This window comes from Nicotiana tomentosiformis, chromosome 2 (assembly GCF_000390325.3).
Source record: "Nicotiana tomentosiformis chromosome 2, ASM39032v3, whole genome shotgun sequence".
Taxonomy (NCBI): Eukaryota; Viridiplantae; Streptophyta; class Magnoliopsida; order Solanales; family Solanaceae; genus Nicotiana; species Nicotiana tomentosiformis.
Window position 1 is genome coordinate 50,038,114 of NC_090813.1, and position 16,390 is coordinate 50,054,503.

The 16,390-nt window shown below is 36.5% G+C and overlaps 1 protein-coding gene across 2 annotated transcripts; it reads right to left on the reverse strand.

Annotated features, from left to right (window-relative positions):
* Nucleotides 1-1,420: 1,420 nt before the first annotated feature.
* On the reverse strand, nt 1,421-12,950 carry LOC104113802 (MADS-box protein EJ2). Of its 2 annotated transcripts, XM_070195288.1 has the most exons (5): nt 12,572-12,950; nt 10,809-10,887; nt 9,829-9,890; nt 2,548-2,618; nt 1,421-1,673 (listed from the first exon to the last, which is right to left on the reverse strand). In XM_070195288.1, exons 1-4 carry the CDS (start codon nt 12,754-12,756, stop codon nt 2,585-2,587), a joined length of 360 nt encoding a protein of 119 aa, XP_070051389.1. In that variant the 5' UTR covers nt 12,757-12,950; the 3' UTR covers nt 1,421-1,673; nt 2,548-2,584. The 2 variants fall into 2 exon arrangements, with proteins under 2 accessions (XP_070051389.1, XP_070051390.1); XM_070195289.1 differs by lacking the exon at nt 2,548-2,618 and having other exon boundaries at nt 12,572-12,940.
* Nucleotides 12,951-16,390: the final 3,440 nt, after the last annotated feature.

The window sequence follows — 16,390 nt, forward strand, 5'->3', positions numbered from 1 at the left end:
ACAATACATTCCAAACTTGAGGTCACGTCGTATCCCATAACGATAATCAAGCTCTTACACCCATAAACACTCCAAGCAAACTTCTTTCCTTCATATTCAACCTTCCTTAGCACTGTAGCCACCATTTTAAATAAAATCCGTAGACCTAGTCATTGTCTACTATGATTCCCAAATTGCTCTAAACTTTTCTCAAGGCATATGGCTAACCTACCACAGAATCCATTTGCTACTCCGCCTTTCCCACTTAGGTTAAACCATCTCCTCTAAGCAACTTCTTGACCTCAGCTTTTCATACTTGACCTGCTAGCAATTTAACCACCACGAGATACCTCCCGCCATGTCTTTCCTCCTCCCTTGCTGCCAAGATACTTCCCCAAATCATAATCCATCTTTATAGCACCCGAACGGGTAATCTGCCACCAACTCTGAGACTCCATAAAGATCATCTCCTACGAACCATCAACATTATGAGCACTGATTCAACTTTTAAGCCAACATACGCTGCCATATATGATAACCACTACTTGGGCATCGTTCTACAACACCCTGCTCGGAAGGCAAATCAAAGGAGACCCTAACACCGTTAGGCCTTAATGCATTCCAATAAGGACGACGACACCACACCCCAAATAAAAATTCCACCACGCTCGAAAATATCAAGTCTCGTTACTCCGTCAACCAAAGCCTGAACATCTATAGTACAATTGCCTTTCCTCCACTTGAATTAAATGCCAAACCTCTAAACCATGAATTGAGAAATCCTCCTTTCGAGTCATTCACTGCCTCGACACATAAACAAGCACCATACTATTACACCATCACTATGCGATAACAACGCATGAATATCATAATAATCGGTACATAGCCTCGAAACCATAGGAAATAAGGATACAAGGCTGAAACGACAGAACCCCTTCCACAAGATGATGATAATAACTCGCTCAAATACGTATGGAGAAACATCATGCACCACATATGCAGTACCACTATGACTCCCTGATGGCCAATTGATAACAAGCGCTCCACGTCACATAATATTGAGTATGAAGGAAATGAAGGCATAAGCTTCAATGGAATCAAATCGCACGATGAGGAATCAAGAAGGGAAGTTCTCCTAGCAGCCCTGTAGCCTCTTGAAGTTAAGTACAGATGTCTCCGTACCGATTCGCAAGAATCTACTAGAATTGCTCATGACTCGTGAGACCCAAGTGAACCTAGGGCTCTGATACCAATTTGTCACGACCCAAAACTCACTATAGACCGTGATGACGCCTAACGTCACTGTTAGGCAAGCCAATGGTGAACTACCAACTTAATTATTCATTTTAGTATTTTTGAAATTATGAATCTTATTAGGTGGAGACATAAATACGTTAAAGTCGTAGATAAATACAATTTAAATAATATACGAGTAAGAGTGTATCGAGGTTAAGCAAACCTTAAACAAATTCTAGAACATTCAAAAACCCGATGTCACAAGTGCATGGGCATTTACTAAGGAGTACAACAATAATACAATATCTATCCGAAATGTAAATAAGACAGGGTAAAGTAAATAGTACGATAGAGACTTTGTGGGCTGCGATACGTAGCCTGGAATGCATCTCACCATAAAGTCTCCTCAACAGTTATACCTACGCGCCAAAAAGACCACCAATTGGACCTGTCAAATCCTGTACATTTAGTGCAGAAGTGTAGCATGAGTACGTAAATTAACGTATACCCAGTAAGTATCTAGCCTAACCCCGGAGAAGTAGTGATGAGGGGTCGACATCAATACTTACTAGAGGTCCAATAAAGCAATATAATAGATCATAAGCATATATGAAGCACACAACAATAATGGGGTAAATCTTTAAGTTAAATAATCTTCCAAAAATTTCTTTTAAAGGTATGAATTCCTCAGTCTTATATTTTACCTCAACAACTCAACTGTATCTAAGTGCCAGTATCAAACGGATAAGGAATACCATATAAGGTGCCAGGCATTAGTGAAAGGATAACCTCGTGAATATTCGGATTGCAAGCGAAATAACGCACGATTATGCCGAAGTCGTTTGGCCCGATCTAGAATAATATATACACTGCCGATGATCGAGTGGCACAAACCATAGATGCATCTATTATACTGCTGAGGCGTTTGGCCCGCTCCACAAGAAAGGAAGAAAATTATCAAATTACGAGACACATGATTACAATACAGTACATGAGCACAAAGTGAATATAGCCTTTACCGTTTGTCAAATAACCTACCACCAACTCAAGGTAATAAGGCTCGGCCTAAAATATATATATATATATATATATATATATATATATATATATATATATATATATATATATATATATATATATATATAACAGAATGAGTTCAAATAATTCAAATATTACATGATAAAGTCATAAGTCTACCCGGACATAAACATGATTTAGCTACTTACGGACTCTCGTCACCTCGTGCGTACGTAGCACCCATAACTAGTAGCACATAACAATTATATCATATAGGTGTAGTTTTCCCCTTACAAGGTTAGACATGAGACTTACCTCGCTCCAAAGTTCCACAACCAGCTACAACGCCACTCTAACACCTCAAACTGATGCCCGTCGATCCAAAGCTAGTCAAACAATGTGCAAACCAATAAGAATGTACTCTAATACTCATAATTAATTAATTTATAACAATTACCAACTATCCTCGAAAGGTCAACAAAGTCAACCCTCGAGCCTACGTATACGGATTCCGAATATTTTCGAAGATAACTTTGCCCATAACATTGCGAACTCAAATACATAATTTATTCCTAATTCCATGTCCAATTTTGTGGTCAAAATCCAAAAATACCAAATTCTAGGTTTCCTACCAAAATTCCACAATTTTCATAAATTTTCATCCTTAAATCCATATATAAACCATATATTTAATTTACAACAAATGGGAAATTACTTACCTTGTATTGCATAATGAAACCCCCCTCAAAATAGCTCCCCAAATTCGGTCACTCAAGAGAAAAATGAGAGCTAAGTCTAGATTTAAAAGCACCACTGCCTATCGCAGGTGCGGTTCTCCCTAAGCCCGAGCAAATCAAATTCTGCCGACCAAAGTATGTGTAACGACCCGGCTGATCATTTTGAGTATTACAATCCCGTTTTCCCATTTACTTCTCAAATTGTACTTTACAGTTATTATGTGAATTGTCGGGGATATTTGGTTCGGGTCCAGTGAGGACTTATGTGTAAACAACCTCAAATTTGAATTTTGCTAATTCCAATAGCTCCGTATGGTGATTTTGGAGTTAGGAGCGTGTCCGGAAAATTATTTGGAGGTCCGTACTGGAATTAGGCTTGAAATGCCGAAAGATGAATTTTTGGGAAGTTTGACGGGGGCGTTGACCTTTTGATATCGAGGTCGGATTCCGATTCTGGAAATTGAAATAGGTCTGTAATGTGAAATGTGACTTGTGCGCAAAATTGGAAGTCATTTCGGATTGATTTGATGTGTTTCGGCACAAGATGTAGAATTTGAAAGTTCAAAGTTCGTTGATTTTGAATTGAGGAGTAATTCATCATTTCGATGTTGTTAGGTGTGATTTGAGGCCTCGAATAGGTCTATGTTATATTATGGGACTTGTTGATATAATTGGTTGAGGTCCCGAGGGCCTCGGTTGAGTTTTGGACGGTTAACGGATCAAATTTGGACCTAAGAAAATGCTGGAACTGCTGCCTATTGGTATAATCGCACCTGCGAAGATTTTGATCGCAGGTGTGAAGCCGCATGTGCATGAAATAACCCGCAGAAGCGGCCAAGTGTGGTACAGGGAAATGCTCGCAGGTGCGAGGAATTTGCCTGCATCTGCGAGGCCGCATCTGCGAAGGGTTGGCGCAGAAGCGGAAAAGGGTGAGGAAGTCGGGCAGCGCAGGTGCGGAATTTTATCCACAGGCGAGGAGTCGCATCCACCCTTGGCTCTCCGCAGAAGCGGCCTGGCTCGCAAATGCGCCCATTTTTCTGTAGAAGCGAGGGTTGCAGGTACGACCCCTTGTCTGCAGATGTGGAAATCGACTGGGCAGAACCTTAAAATTCGAGGGTTCAACATTTTCACCCATTTTCATATTTTGGAGCTCGGGTTGGGCGATTTTGGAGAAGAAATTTTCCACACAACTTGAGTAAGTGTTCTTAAATCCCTTGTGATTATATTCCATGAATTAATCTTCATTTTTGGTGTAAGATTATTGAATCTTCAAGAGAAATAGAAGGAAATTTCTATAATGTCACAAAATGAATTTTTCAAGTTTGAATACGGATTTGGAGTCGGATTTGAGTGAAATTAGTATGGTTGAACTTGTAATTGGATGGGTTGTCGTATTTTGTGAGTTTCGTCAGATTTTGAGACGTAGGCCCCACGAGTGATTTTTGGTGCGTAATTTCGGATTTTTGGAAAATATTAATATTTTAATATGGAATTAATTCTTATAATTTTTGTGGGCTGAATCAAATTAATTGTGACTAGATTCGAGCCATTTGGAAGTTGATACGCGCAGATGGAATTTTTGGAGCATTGCTTAGCTTGCTCGACATTGGATTTGGCCTGTTCGAGGTAAGTAACTCTTCTAATCTTGGAGTTGAGGGTATGAACCCTGAATATATGTATTTTGTGAATTGTTAGGAGGTGACGCACATGTTAGGTGACGGGCGTGTGGGCTTGCACTATAGAAATTGTGACATAATTGTTTTAGTGGAATTTTGTAGTTAAATGATCTTGGCATTTTTCATGCGTTTTATGAGTTAGAGAAATTAAGCTAAAAAGCATATTAAAAATCATGATTGAGGCTATGTGCCAGTATTATTGGGACCCACAGAGGTCATATTGCTTTGAATTATTTGTTTTAAATTGAAAATTCATACTCAGTCGTATTCATTTCATTGCATATCATAACTCAGTTTTATGACTCTATTTTGATGCATATAAATGTTTTGGGCCGAATGCCCTGTTTTACTGAAATGCCCGAGTGTCTTGAGAGGTTTATGAATGAGTGAGGCTGAGGGCCTGATTTGTGAGGATATTTATGGGATCGGGCTGCACCCCGCAGCATGTTGCATATTTATGGGATCAGGCTGCACATCGCAACATGTTTGATATCGGCCGAGGGCCTGATTGTGAGGATGGGTGTGGATCGGGGCTGCCCGCCTGCAGCATACTTTATTATTAAAGCACATGAGTTGTCTGTGCAGCACGTGAGTTGTCCATGCAGATTATAGTGCTTGGGCTGAAGGAGCCCCTCCGGAGTCTGTACACATCCCCAGTGAGCGCAGGTACCTACTGAGTGTGAGTGCCGAGTGCCGAGTGCTGAGTGACTGGGAGGCATGCGTGATTATGAGGTATGCCCGAGTGGCAAGAGTGATTGTGAGGTATGCCCGAGTGGCAAGAGTGATTGTGAGGTATGCCCGAGTGGCACGAGTGACTGTGAGGTTTGCCCGAGGGGCTGTATATGAGTGATGTTCTGCCCGAGGGGCTGTTTATGATTTTATCACTGAATTACATCGCATTGGCATGCACACATGACATACAGGCATAGAGATGTATTTTTCGTCATGCTGTACAACATCACATCATTCATGATTTCTCACACATTTTTGACAGATGGGCATAATGATGCATTTGTTTTACACGGGTTATCCGGAAGGAAAATGAAATATATTATTTATTATTGAAAGGATTTTTGGAGACATTTATTGTTTTCTAACTATTCGTATTATTGGCAACTTCGGAAAACGATTTGGGTTTTCACTAATGTATTTGAAAGAAAGAACTACCATTTTTGAAATCATTATTTGGCTGAGTATTTTATCCCTGAGTTACTTCTTGTATTATTTGCTTTATATTGTTATGGATTGTTGTGGACTATTAGTTTTAGACCCGACCTTGGTGGAAGCTCGTCACTACTTTCAACCTACGGCTAGGTTTGTTACTTACTCAGTACATGGGGTCGGTTGTACTGATACTACACTTCTGCACATTGCGTGAAGATGTTGGCTGATGTTGTTGCTGTGCTCGATGGTTGCGGGATTTGAAGATATACCTGTTGTAGCTGCCTCTTGTTCAGGGTAGTCTTAGATTTATAAAAGCTTGTGTTTATGTATTATTCAAACAGACTATGTATTTATTTCATTTCCGCTTTGTATACTCTATTCTTAGAAGCTCATGATTTGTACTACCAGTTCTTGGGGGATGTATAAGATTAAGATGATTATTCACTTAAACTACTTTAATAATTGTTATTGGAATTAGATAATTGAAAGTTGCCTTACCTAGCAGGTTGGGTTAGGTGCCATCACGACTAGTTGGATTTTGGTTTGTGACAGTCTGCTCCTACGTGATCGCTTCTGCGGTCCAACTTTCGCTCCTGCGCACTCGCACATGCGGAGCCCTTCTACTTCTGCGACTCCAGTCTTGCCCAGCTCCTTCTGCTTCTGCGACTCCAGTCTTGCCCAGCTCCTTCTGCTTCTGCGACTCCAGTCTTGCCCAGCTCCTTCCGCTTCTGCGATCACTTCTCCGGATCTGCGACTTCGCAGGTGCGGAAGTTTCCTCGCACCTGCGTTCCCAGGTCGCTTCTACTAAAATCGCACCTATGATGGCCCCTACACACCTGCGTGACCGCACCTGCGGCCACTCCTTCCGCAGGTGCGATGACACCAGACTTCAGCAGCAACAACATGTCCTCAATTCCAAGTTTCAATCCGTTTCAACCCCGAGGCCCCCGGGACCCCATCCAATCACACCAACAAGTCCCAATACCTTATACAAACTTATCCAAAGGCTCAAAACACCACAAATAACATCAAAATCATGACTCGACGATCACAATCTTTCTTTTAATTTTCAAACTTCCAAACTTTGACGAACGCGTCCAAATCATATCAACATTCCAGAATGACGCCAAACTTTACGTACAAGTCACAAATCATGATACGAACCTTTTTCAAGGCTCGAAACCCCAAACGGACATCGATAATACCAAATATCACTTCCATCAAACTTAAGAAATTATTAAACTTCCAAAATGCTAACCTTCCATAATAGACGCCGAAATGCTCCCGATCTCCCGATACTCAACTCGAACATACATCCAGGTCTGAAATCATCATACGAACCTATTGCAACCTTCAAATCCCGATTCCGAGGTCGTTTACTCAAAAGTCAAACTTTAGTCAACTCTTCGAACGTAAAGCTTCCGAATTTAGAATCTTTCCTCCGAAACCACTCTGAACTTCCCAAAATTCAATTCCGACCACACGTATAAGTCATACAACATGAAGTGAAGCTACTCGAGGCCTCAAACCGCCGAACAACGTGCTAGAGCTCAAAACGACCGGTCGAGTCGTTACATAATAAGTGTTTGGATATTTTCATGATGGATGCAACTTATGACCTTTGTCAGAACATGCCCACCAATGCTAAATGTTGATTCCAATGGTACAATGGTAATATGAATACTAAGGCTTTGTTTTTTTTTAAAGATTAAGACATTTGAATATCAAGATGTGCATTAAGATTGAGTTATTTGAATTTGAATACACATCTGAATATTAAGATGTGTATTAAGATATGAATACTAAATGATTAAGACTATTTGTGTTTTAACATCTGAATGTACAAAATTTATCTTTATTTGAAAATTAATGAACATAAAATTCAAATAAAATATAAATTAATCTAATATTCTGTTTATATATATATATATATATATATATATATATATATATATATATATATATATATATATATATATATATATATATGGTAGTTAGTGGTGGTGATGGCTAACAGTGGTGTTTGTGAATGCTGACTAGAGGCGGTGATTTGTGGTAGTTTTGGTTGCTGGTGGTAGTGCTGGGTAGTAACTAGTGGTAATTGGTGGTGATGGCGATTATGATTGAGGATGATGGTGGTGGGTAATAATAATTAATAATGGTGGGTGGTGGTAGTGGTTGTGGTTCTGATTAAGGAAGGTGGTGGTAGTTTATAATGGTGGCAGTGCCGACTATTATTTTTGATGGTGATTGGGTGGTTAGTTGTAATAGTTGAGGTGTATGAGTTTTTGGTTGAGAATAATGGTGGCGAAAGTAGTGAGATGGTGGGTGGTGGTTGTCGATAATGGTGCATGGCAGCTATGATTGAGGATGATGATGGTGGTGGTGGTGGTGGAGTATGGTGATGGTGGGTGGCATGGTGATAGTTGATAATGGTAGGCGGTAGTGACAACTAATAATGAATGTAGATGATAGCATCTTAATGAAATTAAGTTTTTATTATAGATCTTAATCTTACAGACCTATTCAGACTATTAAGTGATTGTGAAGTAAAAAAAATAAACACACTTAGGACCCGTTTGGCCATAAATTTTGCCAAAATATATTTGGTTTTTCTTTTTTGAAAAATACATGTTTGTTCATAAATTTGATCCATATTTTGGCAAATTTCCAAATCCCAAATTGGCCCAAAATATTACTATTATATCTTTTAAAAATTGTCCCAAACTTTTGTATTTTATAAAAGAGCCCACCATTTATTATTTGTAACAATGCTGCTTCGTCTTCTCGGTCATCTGATAGTGTATTATGTAGGTCATTATAAAAATAATAATTTTGTACCAAATTTATTTATGTTCAGGACTATGGTTTGCGATAATATAATGAATGTTATTAATGAATGTATTGTTGGGTATTTGTGTTAGTTTTTAGAACTTATAGATATAAGTCATGTTTAATGTTTTTCAGCAAAAAAAAAGTGAAATATCTTTTGAAAACTCATGTCCAAACACATTTTTATCTTCAAACCAAACTTTACCCAAATCAGAATTTTCAAAATTAATTTGGGAATTTATGGCCAAACGCTAACTTAATGTCCCCAAATCTTCCCCAAGAAGATTTCTGTGTAATTATTTTCATAAAAGGTAACAAATCAATGGGTATATATACAGGGAGTATAATTAGATGATTAAGAACTTACCTCTGAGATATTAAAAGGCGTGGGCGTAAGGCGGGGCATTTTACATATGCCTCAGCGGGGCGTAAGCCCCATAGATATTTAATTTTTAATATTTTATAAAATAATATAATGACAGTTAATATTTATAAACAGGTAAAATTGCATAAAAATTAAAGAAAACTATATATATGTATGCTCCATCCCCACAAAACACTAATCAAAACAATCTATTATATGTTACTTACAACTTACAAGCATAAGTAATTTGAGTCTAAAAGAATAAAGTTTTCTATATGGAGGAACAAAAAGGATGATTAACCTGCAATTTGAACTTTGAATTTGCTGCTATGAAGAAAAATATAGTTCTCTTTGTATTTGTAAAAAAAAAAATAAATATTCGTTGCTTTTGGGAGATATTAGCAGACTAGCGGACAAGATAAAAAATTAAAAAAATCATGAATTAGGGCTTAAATCAATAAAAAAGGTCTTTACTTTTAAATTTAATACTTTTGAGTTACTTTTTAAAACTTTTGAGTAATTACCCAACTGACTTTTGAGAATTTGGGTAATATATGAAGGACTAATTTAATAAATTTTATTTTAATTTGAAAAAGTCTCCGGGGCTTACTCCTTACTAAAAAAACGCGCCCCGAACGCCCGGGCGTACGCCCTGAACGGCCGGACGTACGCCTCAAATTGCGGGGCGTACGCTTCTTGAGACTTTCGCCCCACACCATCGCGCCGGGGCGTTTTTGGTACGCCTCGCCCCGGGGCTCGCCCTAGAAACGCCTTTTAAAACAGACATATATATATAGGGAGTATTAAAAGATTAAGAACTTACCTCTGAGATCGTTGAAGGGGCTCAACTCTAGCTTTTAGCCTCAAATACTCGTGGTAGTTGTTCTGTCACAAAATTAGCAATTTTAATCTTTTCTATGATTTCACAAAATTAAGGAGTTTAATCAATTATACTTGAAAAATGTAACTAATCCAACCTGCAGAAAAAAGTGTTTTCTTTTGTGTAGTATACTGCATGAAAAAAGTTCAATTCTACCATGAAGTTAAAATATCAAGGGTTTGGAGTTGAGATTATAGACTGTGTAGTAACTCAAGAGAACGATAACGAATATGCGATGTGAAATGCTCATCATCTATAAAATGTAGGAAATGATCACATTCCTACTTTATTTCCATTAGGGCCAAAATTGTGCTTTTAGGCCCCCTATTTAAAAATAATCAAGATTATTGTTTCCAAGCATAATCAATGCTAAGTTCTACAAATTAGTAGAACCAAGTTAATAAGATGGTATTGCATTCCTGTTTTCCCATCAAAGCGTATACATTACTGACTATCTCTTATACATGAAACAAATGCAGATTATGATGATAAGTATGTTTCATGTTGAATAATAATTTACCAATTACAACATCTACAACAAGAAGAATGGTAGCAAAGTTTAAAATGTTAACTTGACCTGTACATTACATGCGGTCGTGATTGTTGAGAAAAGAACACTAAAATTAGCAATGACTGAAAAGTTAATTTGATAGAGACAACATCACATCAACCAAACTCAACCAAGGAAAAGTGTTAAAACTCAAAGCCTTTTCTTTGAGTTTGGTTGCAACACAGTTTTTGAAAATAATCTTCTTTCCTAAAAAGAATAACTGATCAAAGAATGAAAATGTTTAATTAAATTAATGACACGAAGTGAAAGAAAAAGAATCATCTTATAGATTAACTTTGTTTTCCAATAAAGAATCACTTACTGAATAATATTATCACAGCTAAGATGAAGAAAAGAGTACATGAATACTTACCTGAGTATCAGTGGCTGATTGGTTGGCTTCCAAAGTAGCATAGCTGCAACGTTTATATTTTTCAATTGTTTTCGTCATGCTGTAAGAATGAAAATTGACATATTTAGCTAGTGTTTGGACATAGATTTGGTTGAAACGTGAGAAAAGAGTTTTTGAAGTTGTGTTGAAAAATAATTTTTGGAAGTTGAAGTTATGATTGAACATGAATTTTACTTGAAATAAAAGTTAAAGTTTTGTGAGTGAAGAAAAAAATTTCACCAAGAAACTACCCTTAACAAGTTTTTGGGAAGTTGACTTTTTTTCCAAAACCTAATTATATTCCCATGAATAAACAATGTTTTCAAAAAAAAATTGAAAAATAATTATAGCCAAAATCTATGGCCAAAGAGGAGCTTAGTAATTTCCGGTGACTATCTCCTCTTATTAAATCGAAATTCTTTTAAGTTTTTTGCATAAGAGATCTACTCTTCAGACAAAAACAGCAATATTTGTTCTAAATTTTTCTCTATACTCATGTAATACCAAAGTTCTCTGGTTGCGAATTTTGCATGTTATGAAGAATCCTAATACATAAAGAGATTATTTCTATCAATTAACAAACAGAAGTCATTGGTCAAAAGAATTCTCGTTTTGAATATATAGTGAAATAAAAGAAATGACTGGTGGAAATATATGTAACAGGTCTGGATTAACTCATGTTATTTGAATTTATTAACAAATATAAAAAATATGAATTTATTAACAAATATAAAAAATATAAGTGAAAATGTATCTATTTAATAATCAAACTGTATTGCTCAACATGGTTCAAGCACTCAAATTACCAAAATATATCGACTCCTGGTCACAAATATTGACAATTATCTGTTGGAAATTCTACTTTTAAATAATGGAGTACATTTTTTATAATCATTACTCTATTAATTTTTTTTTCCAAAGGGATTTAAAGCTTTGGCAGCTTCGAAACTAAGCAGCCTTAGCTCCGTCTTGACTCTTGGGAATCAAAGAACAAAAGTAGCAGTATTTGGACTGTCAAACATGACACCTCTGCAAATCAAATCTTAACAGTGAAATACTGTATGATAGTAACGTGGAAAATTGCTGATTAGGTTTTCAGAAATTTTGGTAGTTCCTTTAGCGAGTGGTGTTTAGTGCTCAATAGTTTCATTCAAAAGATGATAATTTTTTTAAATTAGAAATCAAATTCATAGAAATCTATCTGCAAGCCAAGAATGACTCTAAGGGGAAAGGAAATAAAATTTCAAAAATATTCAGGTATAAAAACTTATATAGCAAAGACTGTCCAGAAAAAATAAAACAAACAACATCAATTTTTACATATGCCAGATAGTTTAAAAAACAAATACTACAAGATGATAACAGAAAGAAGTAGATCCTCTGAAGAATGAAAGAAGAATTGTAAAATAGTTGATATCCCAAATGAAAAATCAAATCTTAAGTATAGAGAGAGAATTCGATCATATATATATGTGGTAAAATTACGGCATATTAAGACAAATCAGATCTTGCATAAAAATTGAAGTGAGAGAGAATGGAACTCATTAAACTAAAGTTGATGAAGTAATTGAAAACCAGAAATTTGCAATTCTTGTTTTGAACTTCCACATATAAGGGTTTCGAAAAAAGCAGACCCTAGAAAACATAGAGAAGTAGCAAAAAAATATATATATAGAAAAGAAGAGGTTATTATATATATAAACCGAAAGAGATTTAGTAGGAAGAAGAGGTTATTTTTGTAATACCTTGAAGTGCTGCAGAACTCATAGAGTTTACCACGATTAGAGAAGATGATAAGAGCAACCTCAGCATCGCAGAGAACAGAAAGTTCATAGGCTTTCTTGAGAAGTCCATTTCTTCTCTTAGCAAAAGTAACTTGCCTGTTTATTTTGTTCTCTATTCTCTTCAGCTCTACTCTTCCTCTTCCCATTTTTATTCTCTTTTCTCTTTCTTTCTATCTTTGTAATTTGCCAGAGAGATGATATGAGGGATTATTCCGCTCTTGGTTAGCAGCTGGAACTACTTTTAGTAGTGCAAAGATTAAAAAAGGGTACCAAATTAAATGAAATGAGTGAAATGAAAGAGGGGAGAGAAGATGAAAAAAATGGAAACCCTGGGGCTTCTGTATCTTTGGTCCCTTACCTATAACCAGCTGGTATTTTTCTTATCCCCTACACCCCCCCCCCCTCCCGAAAACCCCCAACAATACCCTATTCGAAAAAAAGACCTCCTCTCACTTAAAACAAAAAATGAAAAGAATTAATAAATCAGGTTAATGATTATGTATTCTCAAACCAACCAAGTCATCAGCATCCTATGGATCTCACCTGAGGAATGCACATTTATATTTTACCCTTAGAGTCAAGTGGTCCGCATACCCTAAAAAGTGTATCTAATAATTCCTCTATATAGAAAAAAACACTCTCTCTCTATATATATATATATATAAGTTTTATTTAGTATAAAAAATATTTACAAATTCAAATCGCTTATGAGTTAATTATATAGAATTAAATTATGGGATAATCATTAATTGATAAACTGGTAAAATATCTTCTTCTTATTCTTTCTTTTCCTCTTCTTTTCTTTTTTGCTTGAGCCAATGATTTATCGAAAATCGTCTTTCTATCTTCACCAGCTATGGGTTAAGTCTGCGTACACTCTATCCTCGTCGAACCCTACTCGTGAAATTATACAGAATTTGTTGTTGTTGTTGTTATTGTTGTTATTGATAAAAATGATACCTAACTCACTGTGATAGCTTAACTTTTAGAAGTATTGTAAGAAAAGAAATTACAACATATTTCTTCTATTTCAATTTAGATGATGTAGTTTGACTTGACACAAAATTTAAGGAAAAAAAAAAGAAGACTTTTAAAATATGTGATCCTAAAAGCTTAAGGGACAAAAGTTTTGTGGGAACAATGACATTGTGTGCTATAAATGTTTCTCATTAAGGGTAAAAGTGGATAAAATAAAAAGTTTAAAGTTAAATTATTTCCAAATAAAAAAAATGTATAACTAATAAAAAGAGTATGTTATGTAAATTGAAACCGACAGAGTATTTTACAGATGAATACAAGTATAGCCATTTGAGTGGGGAATGGGGATGAGGGCACCTAGAGTTACCCTACTTAGTTACAGTTAGCTATAACTAAGGGGTAGTCTGTATATTACTTACTCCCTCCGTTTCAATTTATGTGAACTCATTTGACTAGACACGGAGTTTAAGAAAAAAGAGAAAACTTTTGAATTTGTGGTGTAAAATGAGGAACATATATTTTGTGTGACTATAAATCATTATATAAAAGTAAATTGTTTCTAAATAAGGAAAGATGTTATTCTTTTTGGCACGGACTAAAAAAAAAATATGTTCACATAAATTGAAACAGAAGAGTATTACTTTCTAGATATTTTGCTTTTTGTGGGTTTTGGGTAAGTTAATGTATCACATCGCAATACCCATTGGATATGAACAACAACCTTAAAAGTGACATTCTCGACCTTTTACTCTCCGCTGCGTGTCGACGCTTCATTGGACGACTCTCTCCCTAATATCGTGAGTATTTCCCCTTCCCCGCGTTCTTTTTTTAACTTTCTTTTTCTTTCTTTCCATTTACAGATTTACTCATTATATTGTTTTGTCAAGGGCAACGGAAGCTTGCTCTTTATCTCCAGGAATCAAAAAATAAATAGATAAATAACTTAAACTTTCCCCTTACGCTTTTGAATATGCAAAAAAATGCGGGAGAGATATTAATGTCACGACCCAAACTAATTTTTGTCGTGATGGCGCCTATCGTGGAACTAGGCAAGCCGACTCATTTCCAAAACAAACCGATATTTTCATTTCAAAGATAATTTCAAAGTTATTTAACATAAAACCTCCATTTAAAGAGTTCAAATCAAAGAAAAATAGAAGTGCGGAAAAGAAAAGCCCGACATCGGGGTGTCACTAGTCATGAGCATATACTACAATCTGTCTAACAATATCAAGGTTAACTCAGCCCGAAAAATAGCTAAATACAACTAGAGGAAGATAAGAGGGAGAAGAGCAGGGGCTGCGATCGCCAAACAACTAACTTGCTATCTCTAAGAAAATCTGCAACCAGAACACTCAATAAATACTACCGTGTCCAGCTACACCTGAATCTGCACACAAGGTGCAGAGAGTAACGTGAGTATGCTAACTCAGTAAGTAACAACAATAAATAAAGACTGAGTAGTAGTGACGAGCAATGAAGCATATAACGTTCATATCAGGAAAAATCTCAGTAAAATACCACATGCTCTTAAAAATCAGGATTTGAATCAAACATCTCGTTTAAACCCAGTTCCACTAAAAAAAATCATTTAAAGACTTTTTTTAATTATTTTTTCCAACAGTTTTTCAAACAAAAGCTCAATGCAAAGGTGAGCAAAAATGATGAAATCACAAACAGCCCCTCGGGCAAACCTCACAGTCACTCGTGCCACTCGGGCATACCTCACAATCACTCATGCCTCCCAGTCACTCAGCACTCGGCACTCGCACTCAGTAGGTACCTGTGCTCACTGGAGGGGGGAGAGTGTACAAACTCCGGAGGGGCTCCTTCAGCCCAAGCACTATAATCTGCACGGACAACTCACGTGCTATAATAATAAAGTATGCTGCAGGCGGGGCAGCCCCGATCCACACTCATCCTCACAAATCTGGCCCTCGGCCTCACTTAGTGATAAACCTCTCAAGCCACTCGGGCATTTAAGTAAAATAGGGCATTCGGCCCAAAATATTTATATGCATCAAAATAGAGCCATACAACTGAGTTATGCGGTAAACAAGTAAAAACATGACTGAGTATAGATTTTCAATCAAAAACAGTGAGAGAATGGTAAGAAACTGCCCCTAAGGGTCCAAACAGCTTTTGCGCAAGGCCCAAACATGGCATTCAGCCTAATTTACAGAAATTCTTTCTAAAACACATAAGTATCATATGGTTTGAACAAAGTATGCAACTTTACAGTTGCTACGGGGCGGACCAAGTCACAAAACCCCAACAGTGCACGCCCACACGCGCGTCACCTAGCATGTGCGTCACTTCAAAATAGTATAATGATACGAAATCCGGGGTTTCATACCCTCAGTACTAGATTTACAATCGTTATTTACCTCAAACCGCGAAATTCTTATTCTGCAATGCCCTTTTCTCATGAATTGGTCTCCAAACGCCTCAAATCTGGTCATAAATAATTCATTTCAGTCAATAAAATTTATTGGAATTAATTCCACAAGATAATAATGATTTTTTCATAAAAATCCAAAAAATAGCTCAAAAATTGCCTGTGGGGCCCATGTCTCGGAACCCGACAAAAGTTACAAAATTCGAAAGCCCATTCAACCACGAGTCTAACCATACCTATTTACCAAAATCCGACCTCAACTCGACCCTCAAATCTACAAATCTTATTTCTAAATTTCTAAGTCCTAATCTCCGATGTACACCTCAAAATCATGTAATCTAGTCAGATTATTCAATGATAATTCAATATTATGGAGTAGAAATGATCACAAGGGACTTACCTCA